Below are 14,983 nucleotides of genomic sequence, written 5' to 3'. Positions count from 1 at the left end.
AGTTAGAGAGTTTAATGGCTGTGATAGGAGAAAACGGAGGATGGATCAACAACATTGTAGTTACTCCACAATACTAACCTAGGAAGCCTGTACAGAATAAAAATATTCCAAAACATGCATCCTGTTTGCAAAAAGGCACGAAAGTAAAACTGCAAAAAATGTTTGTCCTGAATACAAAGTGTTTGGGGCAAATCCATCATGACACATCACTGAGTAGCACTATTCATATTTTCAAGCATGGTGGTGTCTGCATCATGTTATGTCTATGCTTATCTTCGGCATGGACTTGAATGTTTTTACTATAAAAAGAAATGAGAAATCCTAAAGGAAAACCCAGTTCTGCTTTCCAACAGACCCTGGGAGACAAATTCACCTTTGGGCCAAATATACACTGGAGTTGCTTACCAAGATGACATTGGATGTTGCTGAGTGGCCTAGTAACAGCTTTGACTTAAATCGTCTTGAAAATATTTGGCAAGACTTGAAAATGGCATTCTAGGAATGATCAACAACCAACTTGACAGAGCTTGAAGAATTTTTAAAAAGATGAATGTGCAAATATTGTATCATCCAGGTGTGCAACGTCTGGGTATTTTGTGTAGATCGTTGACAAAAGAAAAGACAAATGCATCTATTTCATTCATACCACTTTGTAACTCAACAATATGTGGGAAAATTCATGGGTGAATACTTTCTGACAGCACTGTATATATACACTCAATAACTGACAGGGGGCAGCCCCCCCACCAATGAAAACAATATTCAGAAAGCTATAAAAATGCATTTATTAATGTCTACATACAAATAATACAACAATTATATGTAAATGTTTTTCCTTAAAATATTTTTTTTTTCATCACAAGAGGGCCCAGTCTAACAGTTTCCTGGTAACGGTGATGAACATAATCAACTCTGCTGATCCAACTCTGCTGATCCATCTCTCAACGTAAAAGTTATGTCATCGCTATTTCATTGTTATGACAGTGTTATGACAGTGTTCACCCTCCCATAGTAAAGCTATTCCTGGATATGTTCATTTTAATACCTGAATGATATATTATTTAGTGTATGTAAAGACAAGATTAAATCAGGAATAGTCTGATGGGTGACAATATTAGCCTATCACTTTTTTTTGTACAACTTTTTCTAATTTTTAGTCGCACACCTCTTGTAGCCAAGCCCATGGTTTGTAATCACAAGGTTTGTAATCACAACTAAAGTGGCCAAATAACTTCTTAAAATGAAGCACATTCATCCGCTTTACAGGGGGTTTAGAGTCTAACTGGGATACATAAGCAGCGTGTGAGTTTCAAGTTTGGGGAAGATTGTTTTCACCATAAAAATGCGCCTTTATAATAAAAGCATTACATGCATAATCGTATTTGCGGTCACTTTTGATAATGGTGTTTTCCCGCTAATGGAACAGTCAGTGCTTATGGCCTACTACCATCTGTGCATTGCTGTGCTTATAATGTGAAGAAATAGCCTAATAGTTTATCAACATTTTAAGGTAAATGTTCTAATCTGTTGCGTCAGCCACATTGTGTAAAAAATGTGTTTTGATGCTAGTGGTTGTATTACTTTGGGATCTATCGCATCTCACAACTGCTTAAGACTATGTTTGGAATATTTATTTCTTGCACAGAATAGAATAGGTCGAATTTTGTACAATGCGGGATAGTAGATTGACATAGGCTAGTGCTTTTGCTGTTTGTTTGGCCTACTCATCTTGCTGGCTGATGAAAAGTCAATGTGAGCAGTTCTTCCAATATCTTCAATATTCACAGTTGCGTCCCCAATGTATCTGGCTTCACTTGTAACCTGTGAGAAAGACCCGATCCCGTGATGGAGAGCCAGGTGGGTGAGAGGTGCTTAGGAGTGCACAGCACTCAGGGAGAAGGGCTCAACGCAGCACTCCGGGACAAGGGCTCAACGCAGCACTCCGGGACAAGGGCACAACACAGCACTCAGGGAGAAGGGCTCAACGCAGCACTCAGGGACAAGGGAACAACACAGCACTCCGGGACAAGGGCTCAACGCAGCACTCAGGGACAAGGGCTCAACGCAGCACTCAGGGACAAGGGCTCAACGCAGCACTCCGGGACAAGGGCTCAACGCAGCACTCAGGGAGAAGGGCTCAACGCAGCACTCCGGGACAAGGGCTCAACGCAGCACTCAGGGACAAGGGCTCAACGCAGCACTCAGGGACAAGGGCTCAACGCAGCACTCCGGGACAAGGGCTCAACGCAGCACTCAGGGACAAGGGCTCAACGCAGCACTCCGGGACAAGGGCTCAACGCAGCACTCCGGGACAAGGGCACAACGCAGCACTCAGGGAGAAGGGCTCAACGCAGCACTCTGGGACAAGGGCACAACGCAGCACTCAGGGAGAAGGGCTCAACGCAGCACTCCGGGACAAGGGCACAACGCAGCACTCAGGGAGAAGGGCTCAACGCAGCACTCCGGGAGAAGGGCACAACGGCCACTGGCAGCAAAAGGCATGGATTCTTTTACGGTGAAATTCGAGGCATTATCAAGTGCTTGTCAAATTGTGAATGAGAGACTAATGAAGTGTGTTCAGCCTGCACAAAAAAAAATAAGCAGAGCTCATGCCTTTTAGGCGACTATTTTCAAATCCTCATTAGAGTCTCATCATACAGCCTTACAATGTATTAAACATCAAAACATAGCACAACGTTTGTAGACCAACTAAAGTTACATTAATAACTCTAAATTAAGCATACAGGACCACCTATTTCTTTCTTAACCGCTTTATCACAGAATAGAATGTGCGCATTCCCTCAAATTGTTTGGAGAAAATATTTATATTTTATTCAGCTTTGTACAGTTGTATTCTGCATTCTATGAAATAATTTAAAATAATGCCACAGAATTCGACCCAAATATTTAGTGCCCGCCACAGCCCTATTCTGTAACGCTAATATTTCTTTATCTAATCCAGTCTTCTCCCTAATTCCTGTAGATCATTATGGTGGAGAGAGGAGATTCATGGTCAAACTAACTCACAGCTAAATTAACGGTGTCCGTGGTAACAACAGCAAAACAACAAATCTCTACTTCTGTTCGCTATCTGGGATGTATCCTTGATGAAAGCTGCTTGGGAGGTGTGAGCAGGGCCAATAAGGTGCTAGGGAAGGTTAATGCCAGGACTAAGTTATTGGCTAGAAAGTCCAAGCTGCTTGATAAGGACTCCATGAAAGTGCTAGCTTACTGCCCTCATTCAATGCCATTTTGACTACTCTAGTACTTCCTGGTTTGGGGGCTTATCTAAGTTTATGAAAGGGACGCTCCAGATAGCCCAGAATAAGCTGATCATGGTAGTATTGAAGGTGAGTCCATGTACTCACATAGGCAGGAGCTTGTTTCAGGAACTAAACTGCCTGCCTGTTGAGGCTAGGGTGTCCCAGGTTAGACTAGGTTTGGTTTACAAGAGTGTTTATGGTTCTGCCTGTTGAGGCTAGGGTGTCCCAGATTAGACTAGGTTTGGTTTACAGGAGTGTTTATGGTTCTGCCTGTTGAGGCTAGGGTGTCCCAGGTTAGACTAGGTTTGGTTTACAGGAGTGTTTATGGTCCTGCCTGTTGAGGCTAGGGTGTCCCAGATTAGACTAGGTTTGGTTTACAGGAGTGTTTATGGTTCTGCCTGTTGAGGCTAGGGTGTCCCAGGTTAGACTAGGTTTGGTTTACAGGAGTGTTTATGGTTCTGCCTGTTGAGGCTAGGGTGTCCCAGATTAGACTAGGTTTGGTTTACAGGAGTGTTTATGGTTCTGCCTGTTGAGGCTAGGGTGTCCCAGGTTAGACTAGGTTTGGTTTACAGGAGTGTTTATGGTTCTGCCTGTTGAGGCTAGGGTGTCCCAGATTAGACTAGATTTGGTTTACAGGAGTGTTTATGGTTCTGCCTGTTGAGGCTAGGGTGTCCCAGATTAGACTAGGTTTGGTTTACAGGAGTGTTTATGGTTCTGCCTGTTGAGGCTAGGGTGTCCCAGATTAGACTAGGTTTGGTTTACAGGAGTGTTTATGGTTCTGCCTGTTGAGGCTAGGGTGTCCCAGGTTAGACTAGGTTTGGTTTACAGGAGTGTTTATGGTTCTGCCTGTTGAGGCTAGGGTGTCCCAGATTAGACTAGGTTTGGTTTACAGGAGTGTTTATGGTTCTGCCTGTTGAGGCTAGGGTGTCCCAGGTTAGACTAGGTTTGGTTTACAGGAGTGTTTATGGTTCTGCCTGTTGAGGCTAGGGTGTCCCAGATTAGACTAGGTTTGGTTTACAGGAGTGTTTATGGTCCTGCCTGTTGAGGCTAGGGTGTCCCAGGTTAGACTAGGTTTGGTTTACAGGAGTGTTTATGGTCCTGCCTGTTGAGGCTAGGGTGTCCCAGGTTAGACTAGGTTTGGTTTACAGGAGTGTTTATGGTCCTGCCTGTTGAGGCTAGGGTGTCCCAGATTAGACTAGGTTTGGTTTACAGGAGTGTTTATGGTCCTGCCTGTTGAGGCTAGGGTGTCCCAGGTTAGACTAGGTTTGGTTTACAGGAGTGTTTATGGTTCTGCCTGTTGAGGCTAGGGTGTCCCAGATTAGACTAGGTTTGGTTTACAGGAGTGTTTATGGTTCTGCCTGTTGAGGCTAGGGTGTCACAGTTTAGACTAGGTTTGGTTTACAGGAGTGTTTATGGTCCTGCCTGTTGAGGCTAGGGTGTCCCAGATTAGACTAGGTTTGGTTTACAGGAGTGTTTATGGTTCTGCCTGTTGAGGCTAGGGTGTCCCAGGTTAGACTAGGTTTGGTTTACAGGAGTGTTTATGGTTCTGCCTGTTGAGGCTAGGGTGTCCCAGATTAGACTAGGTTTGGTTTACAGGAGTGTTTATGGTTCTGTCCCCTGTTGAGGCTAGGGTGTCCCAGATTAGACTAGGTTTGGTTTACAGGAGTGTTTATGGTTCTGCCTGTTGAGGCTAGGGTGTCCCAGGTTAGACTAGGTTTGGTTTACAGGAGTGTTTATGGTTCTGCCTGTTGAGGCTAGGGTGTCACAGTTTAGACTAGGTTTGGTTTACAGGAGTGTTTATGGTTCTGCCTGTTGAGGCTAGGGTGTCCCAGGTTAGACTAGGTTTGGTTTACAGGAGTGTTTATGGTTCTGCCTGTTGAGGCTAGGGTGTCCCAGGTTAGACTAGGTTTGGTTTACAGGAGTGTTTATGGTCCTGCCTGTTGAGGCTAGGGTGTCCCAGGTTAGACTAGGTTTGGTTTACAGGAGTGTTTATGGTTCTGCCTGTTGAGGCTAGGGTGTCCCAGATTAGACTAGGTTTGGTTTACAGGAGTGTTTATGGTTCTGCCTGTTGAGGCTAGGGTGTCCCAGGTTAGACTAGGTTTGGTTTACAGGAGTGTTTATGGTCCTGCCTGTTGAGGCTAGGGTGTCCCAGGTTAGACTAGGTTTGGTTTACAGGAGTGTTTATGGTCCTGCCTGTTGAGGCTAGGGTGTCCCAGGTTAGACTAGGTTTGGTTTACAGGAGTGTTTATGGTCCTGCCTGTTGAGGCTAGGGTGTCCCAGATTAGACTAGGTTTGGTTTACAGGAGTGTTTATGGTCCTGCACCCAGATATCTAACTGTTTACTTTCCCCATGTTAGGGATGCACACAATCACAGCACCAGATCAGGTGTTGCTGATGTGTGCTTATACATGTTCAGGAGTAATGCTGGGATAGGTACTTTCTTGTATACTGGAGAACTCAGAATGGAATGAGTATGCCCAGAATGAGTCTGCCCATAAAAACAACTTCCTCTCTGGGCAGCTTTAAAAACAAAGTTCAAATATGTTTGATGTCTTCTGTGCCCATATGAAGAACCCCTATGATGTAACTGCAATGATGAGATAGGTGTTCCTCTTCTTTGTTTTTATGTTTTATTATCAAGTGCCCAACCCTAACCCTAACTGGAAGTGCCAGTGTCGCACTTCCGCATCTGCGGTGAACGGTGGCGGCGCTAGAGCGATGTTTGTCAGACCATGAGACATCCCGAAAATAGATATTCTCATGAAAACGTCCGTAGCATCCAAACATGACCACTCTATGGAAAGGGGAGACACTCACGAACACAATGGTGGTCTCTATGACCCCCGCTAGTGTCAAGAGACTTGTTTGAAGTCAGTTCCGTCAATGTGCCAACCTCTGTTTGATAGAGTCCGAACCGTTTGGGCTACAAACTAATGGGACCCCAATGTGGAAAGGGGATATTCTCACGAACACGATGGTGTTTTCTGTTTTGCTCTACATCCCCCACAAGTTTCACGGGACTCGTCTGAAGGTAACTGGTACTGTTTTTTAAAAAACGAATGGAAGTACGAAGGTAGTTTTGCACTTACCCAAAAAAGGGGTTAAATATGTGTAAAAAAAATATATACATATATACATATATATATATTTCCATAGTTTAAAAAAAATATCTCCGAAATTTAGGAAAGACACTTCAAACCTTGTTTCTTATGATACATTTTTTGACATGTATGAATATGTGCCATTGGCCATATACCATGTCCCTTCAGGCCTTATTTCTTAAGTTTTTCTATGAAAAATAGTAAATGGTATGAGATGGTAATTATACATTTTATAGGATCAAATGCTAAAGCAGGAAGGTGTGAAAAATGGCATTTGATAGTGTTTGGAATTGCTGACATGATCCATGCTGTACATTGTATTGCTGATTTAAAGTGTTTATAATACAGCATTAATTCAATCAAATCAAGTCCATCAAAGTACTCAGAACCAAGCAGGTAGTTATGGTATTACAATCCAAGCATAGATAGTAAGGCCTATTGTATACTGTCTGCAATACTATGCTTGGCTGACAAGCCCTCCTAAAGTATGATCGGGCCTCTCTGCAAAAGCAACATCCAGTAATATTGAAAATAATTTCAAATATGAAACAGAGAAGAGATGTTCAAAGTGAATAAGTCACTGAAGTACCGTACAGTGTCCAAAATAAGTGTCCTTTTTTATGTATGGCCATATATTTAAAAAAAATTGACAACATTGTTCCAGAAATGGAGAAAAACTATATATTGCCAGCTGTATTTTATCGGGAAAATATTCAGTGTACACAAGTCTCAGAACTCTGTGGCCTTTTTCAAAACAGTAAATGCATTTTGAAAATGTAGTTGCCTTCTCAAAACATCAAATAAATCCAAAGAACATAACTGCCTGCATAAAGAGTAATAAAAACTATACATGCATATCTCTGGAGTCAAGCTGACTAGAGGTATTCCTTGAAAAATATCCCATTTAATCATTTCATTAACGTCTTTGCGGTCACTAAACTATCAAAATTTGAAAATCAACCTTTAAAAGGTTTACAAATTATGGTAAATCACTCACCTTTTATGCATATGTCACCAATCATTTTCATACACATCGAATCAAATACTTGTTCACGATCAAAAATGCAATGCGAAATATGCACGTTGTGCAGGATTCTTCCCATGTAGGCCTATTCAATACGTAGGTCGGTCTGCTTTTACACGGTAGGTTTGTAGACTTTGCATTGGCAAGCAGAAAAAGAATCCCCAACAGACATCAGGGAGAGGGAATTCAGTAGAAGAACACAACTGTTGTGAATGGACAGGCCTCGAACTACACCAAAGCAAAGCTCTGTAATGGATGCTCACAATGTTGGAGATGATGAGTTTAAAAAAGCATTTAAAAATAGACGGCCCCCATTGCTTAGCTCTTTCCTTATATTATGCATGATTTGGAACGGATAGAGCCGCTTACAATTTTGTGCGCTTATATTTGCTGATTGCTGGAAACAGTTGACTCTTCTCTTGATGAAAGCAACATGTCACAGTAAAGAACATTGCAGAAGTTTTTTTTTTGTCCTAAGATCACGTATATTTGCACATGGACAGAGTTAGTGGGCATTAACGCAGTACTGTGTGTGCACCACAGAATGAACACAGCTCATTATCATCATCATCATCATCATCATCATCATCATCATCATCATCATCATCATCATCATCATCATCATGAAACAGGTGCAAATAATTAATTGTATGTATTTAGCACATGCTGGGTGTTATATTCTGTATAGTGATGTCATGGGTGTGGGTGTCATGGTATTGTGTCTACGTTGACGTAGGTGAGGATGACATCATGGAGGATGTTGATGCGATCGATCTGGTTGAGTTCTCTGACCCGGTGTTTGAACTCAAACAGCTGAGCTCCGTTGACAGCCACCTTGAACTCCTCAAACGTAACCAGAATCTTCATCTGAAACACAGGTGGAGAAAGGGAGCAGAGGAGTTAAATAAAGTGCAATTTAGCCGCAGACGTTATCGAAAGTGGAACTCAGTTGATTTGTTAGTGAGGAGAGTACAGACGACAGGAGCACTGCCTCAGTGGAAGTTTGCACTGACCTCGAAGGACTGTCCAGCCATGAAGGGGAAGCCTCCCTGTGTGTGCCTCTCCTCCTTCCCCCAGCGCTCTCCCACCATGGTGTTCCTCACCACTGCCTGCTTGCCCCCGTCGTTGAACCGAGGGTTGAGGTGGAAGGCAATGTCATTACCTCGCACAAAGTTCACTGTGAACCTGGAGGGGGATACGATCAATTAAAACAGTTTTATTCATCAGATTGATAAAAGTATGGGCCAATACATTAGTGAGTGAAAACAAGCCACAGTCACCAGGTTGATAGGCCCACTCTTCCAGGACAGTCAACAGTACAGATTGACTTATTCCATCAGTTGTGTTCAAATAACGTACTGGTAATGTGTACATCTAAGGGATCATTCAGGGATCTTATTCATCCTAGTAAACAACAAAGACCATAGTAGACTATGGGTGTTGATGAACTCACTGCTTAGCATTTGGTTTGACCCGGCCCATGATGGTGATCATCATCTTGTCGTAGATGCCTCTTTGTAGGTTCAGGTTGTAGGGCACGCTCTACACACCAACACAACACACTGACATTTAGGATATGGCTCTGTCTTCACACCAACACAATGGCTTTGCCAATTCCCTCCCTCCCTCCATCCCTCTCTCTCTCCTTCCCTCCACTAAAGCTACACTACAGCTTCTCTAGATCCTATTTCTTGTCTCTCACCAGACGTCCAGCTGGCGTTGGAGTCCACTGTGGAGCAGGTGTAAAGCCACCTGGATTCTGACCAGGCCAACCAGACTGACCAGGGCTGAAAGGCCATCCAGACCCTGGGTTAACGCCTGGGATAAGGCCTTGGGTAACCGGCCACCTTGAGGCACTAGGCTGGCTGGGGACTTGGGAAGAAGCCGGGGCTGAAGCTGTAGGTTGAAAAGGCTGGGGTGCAGGCTGAGGTTGGGGCTGCGGCTGGGGTTGGGGAGGCTGGGGCTGGAATTGGGGAGGCTGGGGTCCAGGCCAGCATGGCTGGCAGGGATGGGATGGGGCTGGTTGGGGTGGTTGTGGTTGGGGACCAGGCCAGTTTTGGGCTGAAGCTGGGGCTGGTTGGGATGGTTGTGGCCCAGGCCAGCAGGGGGCGTTGGGTTGCCCAGGCCAGCAAGATGGGGGCTGGGTGGGCTGTGCCGGCCAGGCAGGACCCCCTGTTTGGTTCTGGCTGGGCCAGATGCTGTTGCTTCCCTGGGGGGTAGAACCAGAGGACGAACAGCCACACAGAGCATCAGAGAGCTGGTGGGACAAGAAGGGTACACGGATACACAGTCAGAGACACACACACATGCAGACATGCACACATGCACACATGCACGCTAAAACCCTCATGCATGCACACACAGATAGAGAGGCCTATTCAGACATGACATTCAAGATATTCAAGAAATATCTCAGAATGCTTGAATAACAACCGTTAAATACTTCAAGAACACTGAGACAGTGAGAGCTGTGTTCTCAGTCGTTAGTTGTCAGTGTAGAGGTTGGAGGAGGTGAGGTACCTACTTCCATAGTATCTGTAAGTAAAGAGAGAACAGCATCACTACCATTTTTCCTTGCCATCACAAACGGAAGCATCATTCAAATCAAATCAAACTTTATTTGTCACTGCGCCGAATACAACAGGTGTAGACAGTGAAATGCTTACTTACAGGCTCTAACCAACAGTGCAAAAAAGGTATTAGGTGAACAATGGATAAGTAAAGAAATAAAAACAACAGTAAAAAGACAGTGAAAAATAACAGTAGCGAGGCTATATACAGGCACCGACCGGTTAGTTGGGCTGATTGAGGTAGTATGTAGTATGTAGGTAAGGCTATAATTGAACATAATCACTAGGAACTCACCACTGTCGGATAACCAATCACTAAGTTCCAATAAAGTATTGATATGACAAAACTCCCACTTGAGATCTGACACATTTCCCACATTTTCAATCCTGATCAATAATTGATATTAAATAGAGGGACAGCTCTTCTATATATATATATATATATGACCACTAGATGGCGCCAGTTACCAGTCCCTGAAGTACCAACTGACAACAAAAATGTGCAGGCGTTTTGGAAACACTCCTTAGTAAACTCAAATAGGCTTATAACCTCATTGCCTCCAGTACATTGAAGACCAAGTCCCACACTACTCATACACTGAGGATGAAGTCAATTGTAACACTTGGAGCAAATCCTCATTTGGCACGATGCACCATAAAGTCCTCAGTGACGAATGCATTTGAAACAGTGGAAATGTTGTCTGTCATTTTCAATTGAATTATTTTTTATTTCACCTTTATTTCACCAGGAAAGTCAGTGAAGAACAAATTCTTATTTACAATGACGGCCTACCCCGGCCACACCTGGACGACGCTGGGCCAATTGTGCGCCGCCAAATGGGACTCCCAATCACGGCCGGATGTGATGCAGCCTGGATTCGAACCAGGCACTGCAGTGACGCCTCTTGTACTGAGATGCAGTGTCTTAGACTGTAATCGTTCTGCACCAGTCTCACAAGCCTGCTGTTATCCTACCCTCTTAGCACAGCAGATTCCACAGATAGCTACTCACCAATTACATCATAACCTGATTACCTGCCCTCAGGCTAGTCTTGCATTTGCTGTGCATTGTCTTTGTCTTATAGACTATAACATGACCGCAATTATGATACGGATGCGTAGTATAAGATCGGCTCCCATCCCATAATAGGCCTCCAAACCATAACTGCAGTCCTGCCCAAATAAGTTGGTGACCTTTTCTCAGCAGCTACGTTAAGAAGCAACCATTCAGTCTTTGGCTCTGTATGTTTCTTCGTCAAGTTTAAACACCAACTTCTTGGATGGACAAGCCCATCACAGAGGTCAGCCGTCACTTCTACTGTATGTCTCATCAAATAGGATTTCACACAGCTTGAGCTTCAATAAGTAAATCAAATGAAATAAACGTTCATTTCAAATTGCATCACACTTAATACTAAATCAAATTAAATAAGGTGAGAGCTCCCTGGTCAGATGTCACCAATGGGACAATACAGATTTTCTGGATCTCAGCCTCAAAGGGACTAACCTGGATAAATAAAATAAAAAAAACAGGTCAAATCTTAGTTACCTGTTATTCACTGGTCTCCTCAGATGTAACACTGTAGAACCAGGTTGTTGCTGTGTTGTTGAGGTGACAGCTAGACCAGCTATGATCTCCTTTATACCTTCCCTTTTTCATTAGGCCACTCCTTCATTCCCAACTCTTCTTGGAGAAACACGCCCAGGGGGGAAAGATTCCCGGTCACAACTTTCACCTTGTCAAAACATGGTGCACAACATCAAGAGTAGATGTATGCATTTCTTTATTATGAAGTAGGCCGTCTTAACCCTGTGAAACCCCCAGGTTGTAAAAATGCACCAGGTCCTAAACTCATGTCCAACACCACACAGTACATTTCCATAGACTAAGATGTATCCCTTAGTAGCATTTGTTGTATGTCCTGTCTTCTCTAAGATGTGGTGATTTATGTGTACATTTGTCTCTTGACAAACAAACATTCCAGAGCAAGAAGCACTTTTGTAAGTGCTGCAAAAAACAGATGCAAAAATGCTTGGGGTCTCATGAAAATTCATCAAGCGGAGGTAGGATACACATCAAATCAAATCAAATGGATTTATATAGCCCTTCGTACATCAGCTGATATCTCAAAGTGCTGTACAGAAACCCAGCCTAAAACCCCAAACAGCAAGCAATGCAGGTGTAGAAGCACCTATAAGGCATGACTGGTGACTAGTTTTGGAAATGTGCTAAATAATGTGGTAGTGCAGTGGACTGATGCACTTTTGTCGAGCTGTCGGTTGATTAATAAATTGAAGTGGACATAATTTAACTAATGATGGGGTGGCTGGAATGAAACAATCAACAGAGACACCAGAACACATTTAGAGAGAGAGAGGGGGAGAGTGCAAACAACACATGACACAAGGTTTTTTGGAATTTCCTCTTAAATGAGTTTGAGCCAATCAGTTGTGTTGTGAAAAGGTAGTGGCAGTATACAGAAGATAGCCTTATTTGGTAAAAGACCAAGTCCATATTATGGCAAGAACAGCTCAAATAAGCAAAGAGAAACGACAGTCCATCATTACTTTAAGACATGAAGGTCAGTCATGTCTCTTCAAGTGCAGTCACAAAAACCATCAAGCGCTATGATGAAAGTGGCTCTCATGAGGACCGCCACAGGAAAGGAATCTCACAAACACACTGATGGGCTCTGACTCTGCTGTGGGTAACATGGCTGACTTCATTGCTCAGCAGCCAGTCATGAGACTATGTCTCACAGACACTAACCAACTCCCGGACATGGTCTCTGTGCCAGGGACAGTAATGGCATTACAACAGACAGATACCTCCACTGTGTTGCAAAACTGAGAGGAGCTTTAGAGTGAAGGCAGGCCTCTGGTTGGTTCCCTGTGCTGGTGGAAAGTATGTCTCACTGGGTTGAGTCTGTGGCTGCATCCAAATTCCCTTCATAGGGCACGACTTTTGAGCCATAGGGAATAGGGTGCCATTTGGGACAGTCCCTGTATCTCAACAGGAGAGGGGCCAGTCTAACAGCTGGTAACGGTGGTGAACATAATCAACTCTGTTGATGTAGCTCTCAAAGGAAAAGGGATGTCGTCCTTATGACAGTGTTACGAAGCCCGTATGACATATTGTTAGAGTAAAGTGTAGCCTAACCCTCCCAGAGAGCAGTAAAGCTGGAGGAAATTGATAACTGAAGCATAAACAATGGCAAAGGAATTTTATAATCTCCCAGATTAATATTCGGCCCTGTTGTCAACCCTAATCCCTCTCTCCATCCATGATCAGATTATGATCCCTGTAATCGGTCTGTAGGTATGTCAAAAAATTCAGCCAGTGTTAAAACTGGCCGTGCTGTCTTGCCACTCGTATGTAGTCACACACAACAATGACCATAGGCCTTGTCAAGACATCACAAGCAGATCTGGAATCAGGCTAATGGAAATCCCCTGCACCTAACCTCTGGCAACTAAAATGTGTTTTTCTAATTTACATTCCTAATTCCTGTAGATAGTATGGTGCCGAGGTGGAGAGTCATGGTCAAACAAACTCTGTGATAAACAGATCAACGGTATCCACGGTAACAACAACAGAACAAAACAAACATTCCCAACATGGCACACTCACTGTGTCAGTTCTCTTTGATTCGACTAGCTGTAATTTGAGTTGAGAAATGTAGGACATTTAAATGGGGTGTGAGTAGACAGACTGGGAATTGGACGAGCCATGGACTTGGTCTATCTCGCTGCATTGTTTTTATTTCTATGGATACCTCAACTCCGATCTATGCTGTTTTACCTGTGCTTTGACCAGCAAACAGAAGTCATTCTGTTATAGCCACTCTATTGACACGGTTCTGCTAGCCCCTGGAATCCTGACTGACTGCACAGTGAGCCTGTGGCAAACTGGGTCAATACATTCCAGCATGGAATGGATAACTCACATCCGCTTTGGCGATCTTCATGAACTAAGCAATAGCAACGATTCTGCGTGGGAAAGAGCTTGTAGTACATCCACTGAACCACTTGATGACACTGGCACATTCGCAGCATATACTGCAGTTGCGTTTTGGGTTTAAGTTGCCCTTAGGCACAGATCTAGGATCAGCTTATCCAGCTCACTCCTTGGTGTTACATTGCCCAGATTACTGTCTATTTCCATGTACATTGGACTGATACGACTCACGACTCAGAGTCAGGATATCATTGGAACGCGTGGACAACCATTACACAGCTTGCCTTTCAATGATTGGATAATACAGTAGAACAAAGTTGAATACACTTCATGTCAACCTGCGTCTGGCAGGCTATGTTCCATCCTCTCAAGTGTAATCATCGGCCGTCAAGGCTCAACATGACTACATATAGACACGCACACACGACACACACATCCAGCATGGCTGCGTGAACGCGAGAGAACACCCCGCAGGAGGACCTCAACTCGCCAGCTGTGACCCACAATGCCGTGCATTGGGTGGCTGAGGGTTGCAGGGCATTTGAGGGCCACAGGCATTGTGTGTATGTGTGTGTGCATATGTATGTATGTGTGTGTTAAGTGGAGCATCTGATGATGCCATGATGACTCACTTTCCCATGAGCCCCTGGACTGGGACTCAAACTGTGAGCAGTGAAACTTGAAGAAAGACTTTGTACAAAAAAAAAAAAAAAAAAAAAAAAAAAAAAAAGTTTAAATGTACAAAATAGAACCATCTGGTTCCTCATAGTTACATTCTGGAGTCAGAGAAAGCTTCTGATGCCATAAACAGAAGGGTTGTGATGTCATAATGAGAAGGGATATGATGTCATGATATCATAATGAGAAGGGATGTGATGTTATGATGAGAAGGGTTGCGATATCATAACGAGAAGAGTTGTGATGTCACGATGAGAAGGGTTACAGTGCATTCAAAAACTATTCAGACCCCTGTGGGGATGTTTTTCAGCGGCACCCCCCTTTTAAACATTTTGATATGATACGGCCTTGTTCTAAAATGGTGTCACGTGTGCTCCCTCTCCGGCCT

General features: G+C 43.8%; 1 protein-coding gene across 2 annotated transcripts; it reads right to left on the bottom strand.

The window, feature by feature from the left end:
* Positions 1-6,958: 6,958 nt before the first annotated feature.
* LOC118398427 (galectin-3-like) lies at positions 6,959-11,586 on the bottom strand. Of its 2 annotated transcripts, none has more exons than XM_052470730.1 (6): positions 11,509-11,586; positions 9,914-9,924; positions 9,092-9,598; positions 8,843-8,931; positions 8,403-8,574; positions 6,959-8,256 (listed from the first exon to the last, which is right to left on the bottom strand). In XM_052470730.1, the coding sequence occupies exons 2-6, from the start codon at positions 9,917-9,919 to the stop codon at positions 8,098-8,100; spliced, it is 933 nt and encodes a 310-aa protein (XP_052326690.1). In that variant the 5' UTR covers positions 9,920-9,924; positions 11,509-11,586; the 3' UTR covers positions 6,959-8,097. The 2 variants fall into 2 exon arrangements, with proteins under 2 accessions (XP_052326690.1, XP_052326689.1); XM_052470729.1 differs by having other exon boundaries at positions 9,092-9,646; positions 11,509-11,584.
* Between the last annotated feature and the right edge of the window lie 3,397 nt (positions 11,587-14,983).

This window comes from Oncorhynchus keta, chromosome 19 (genome assembly GCF_023373465.1).
Source record: "Oncorhynchus keta strain PuntledgeMale-10-30-2019 chromosome 19, Oket_V2, whole genome shotgun sequence".
NCBI classification, from domain to species: domain Eukaryota; kingdom Metazoa; phylum Chordata; class Actinopteri; order Salmoniformes; family Salmonidae; genus Oncorhynchus; species Oncorhynchus keta.
Note: the sequence above shows the minus strand (reverse complement) of the source record. Positions and strands in the feature narration are given on the sequence as shown.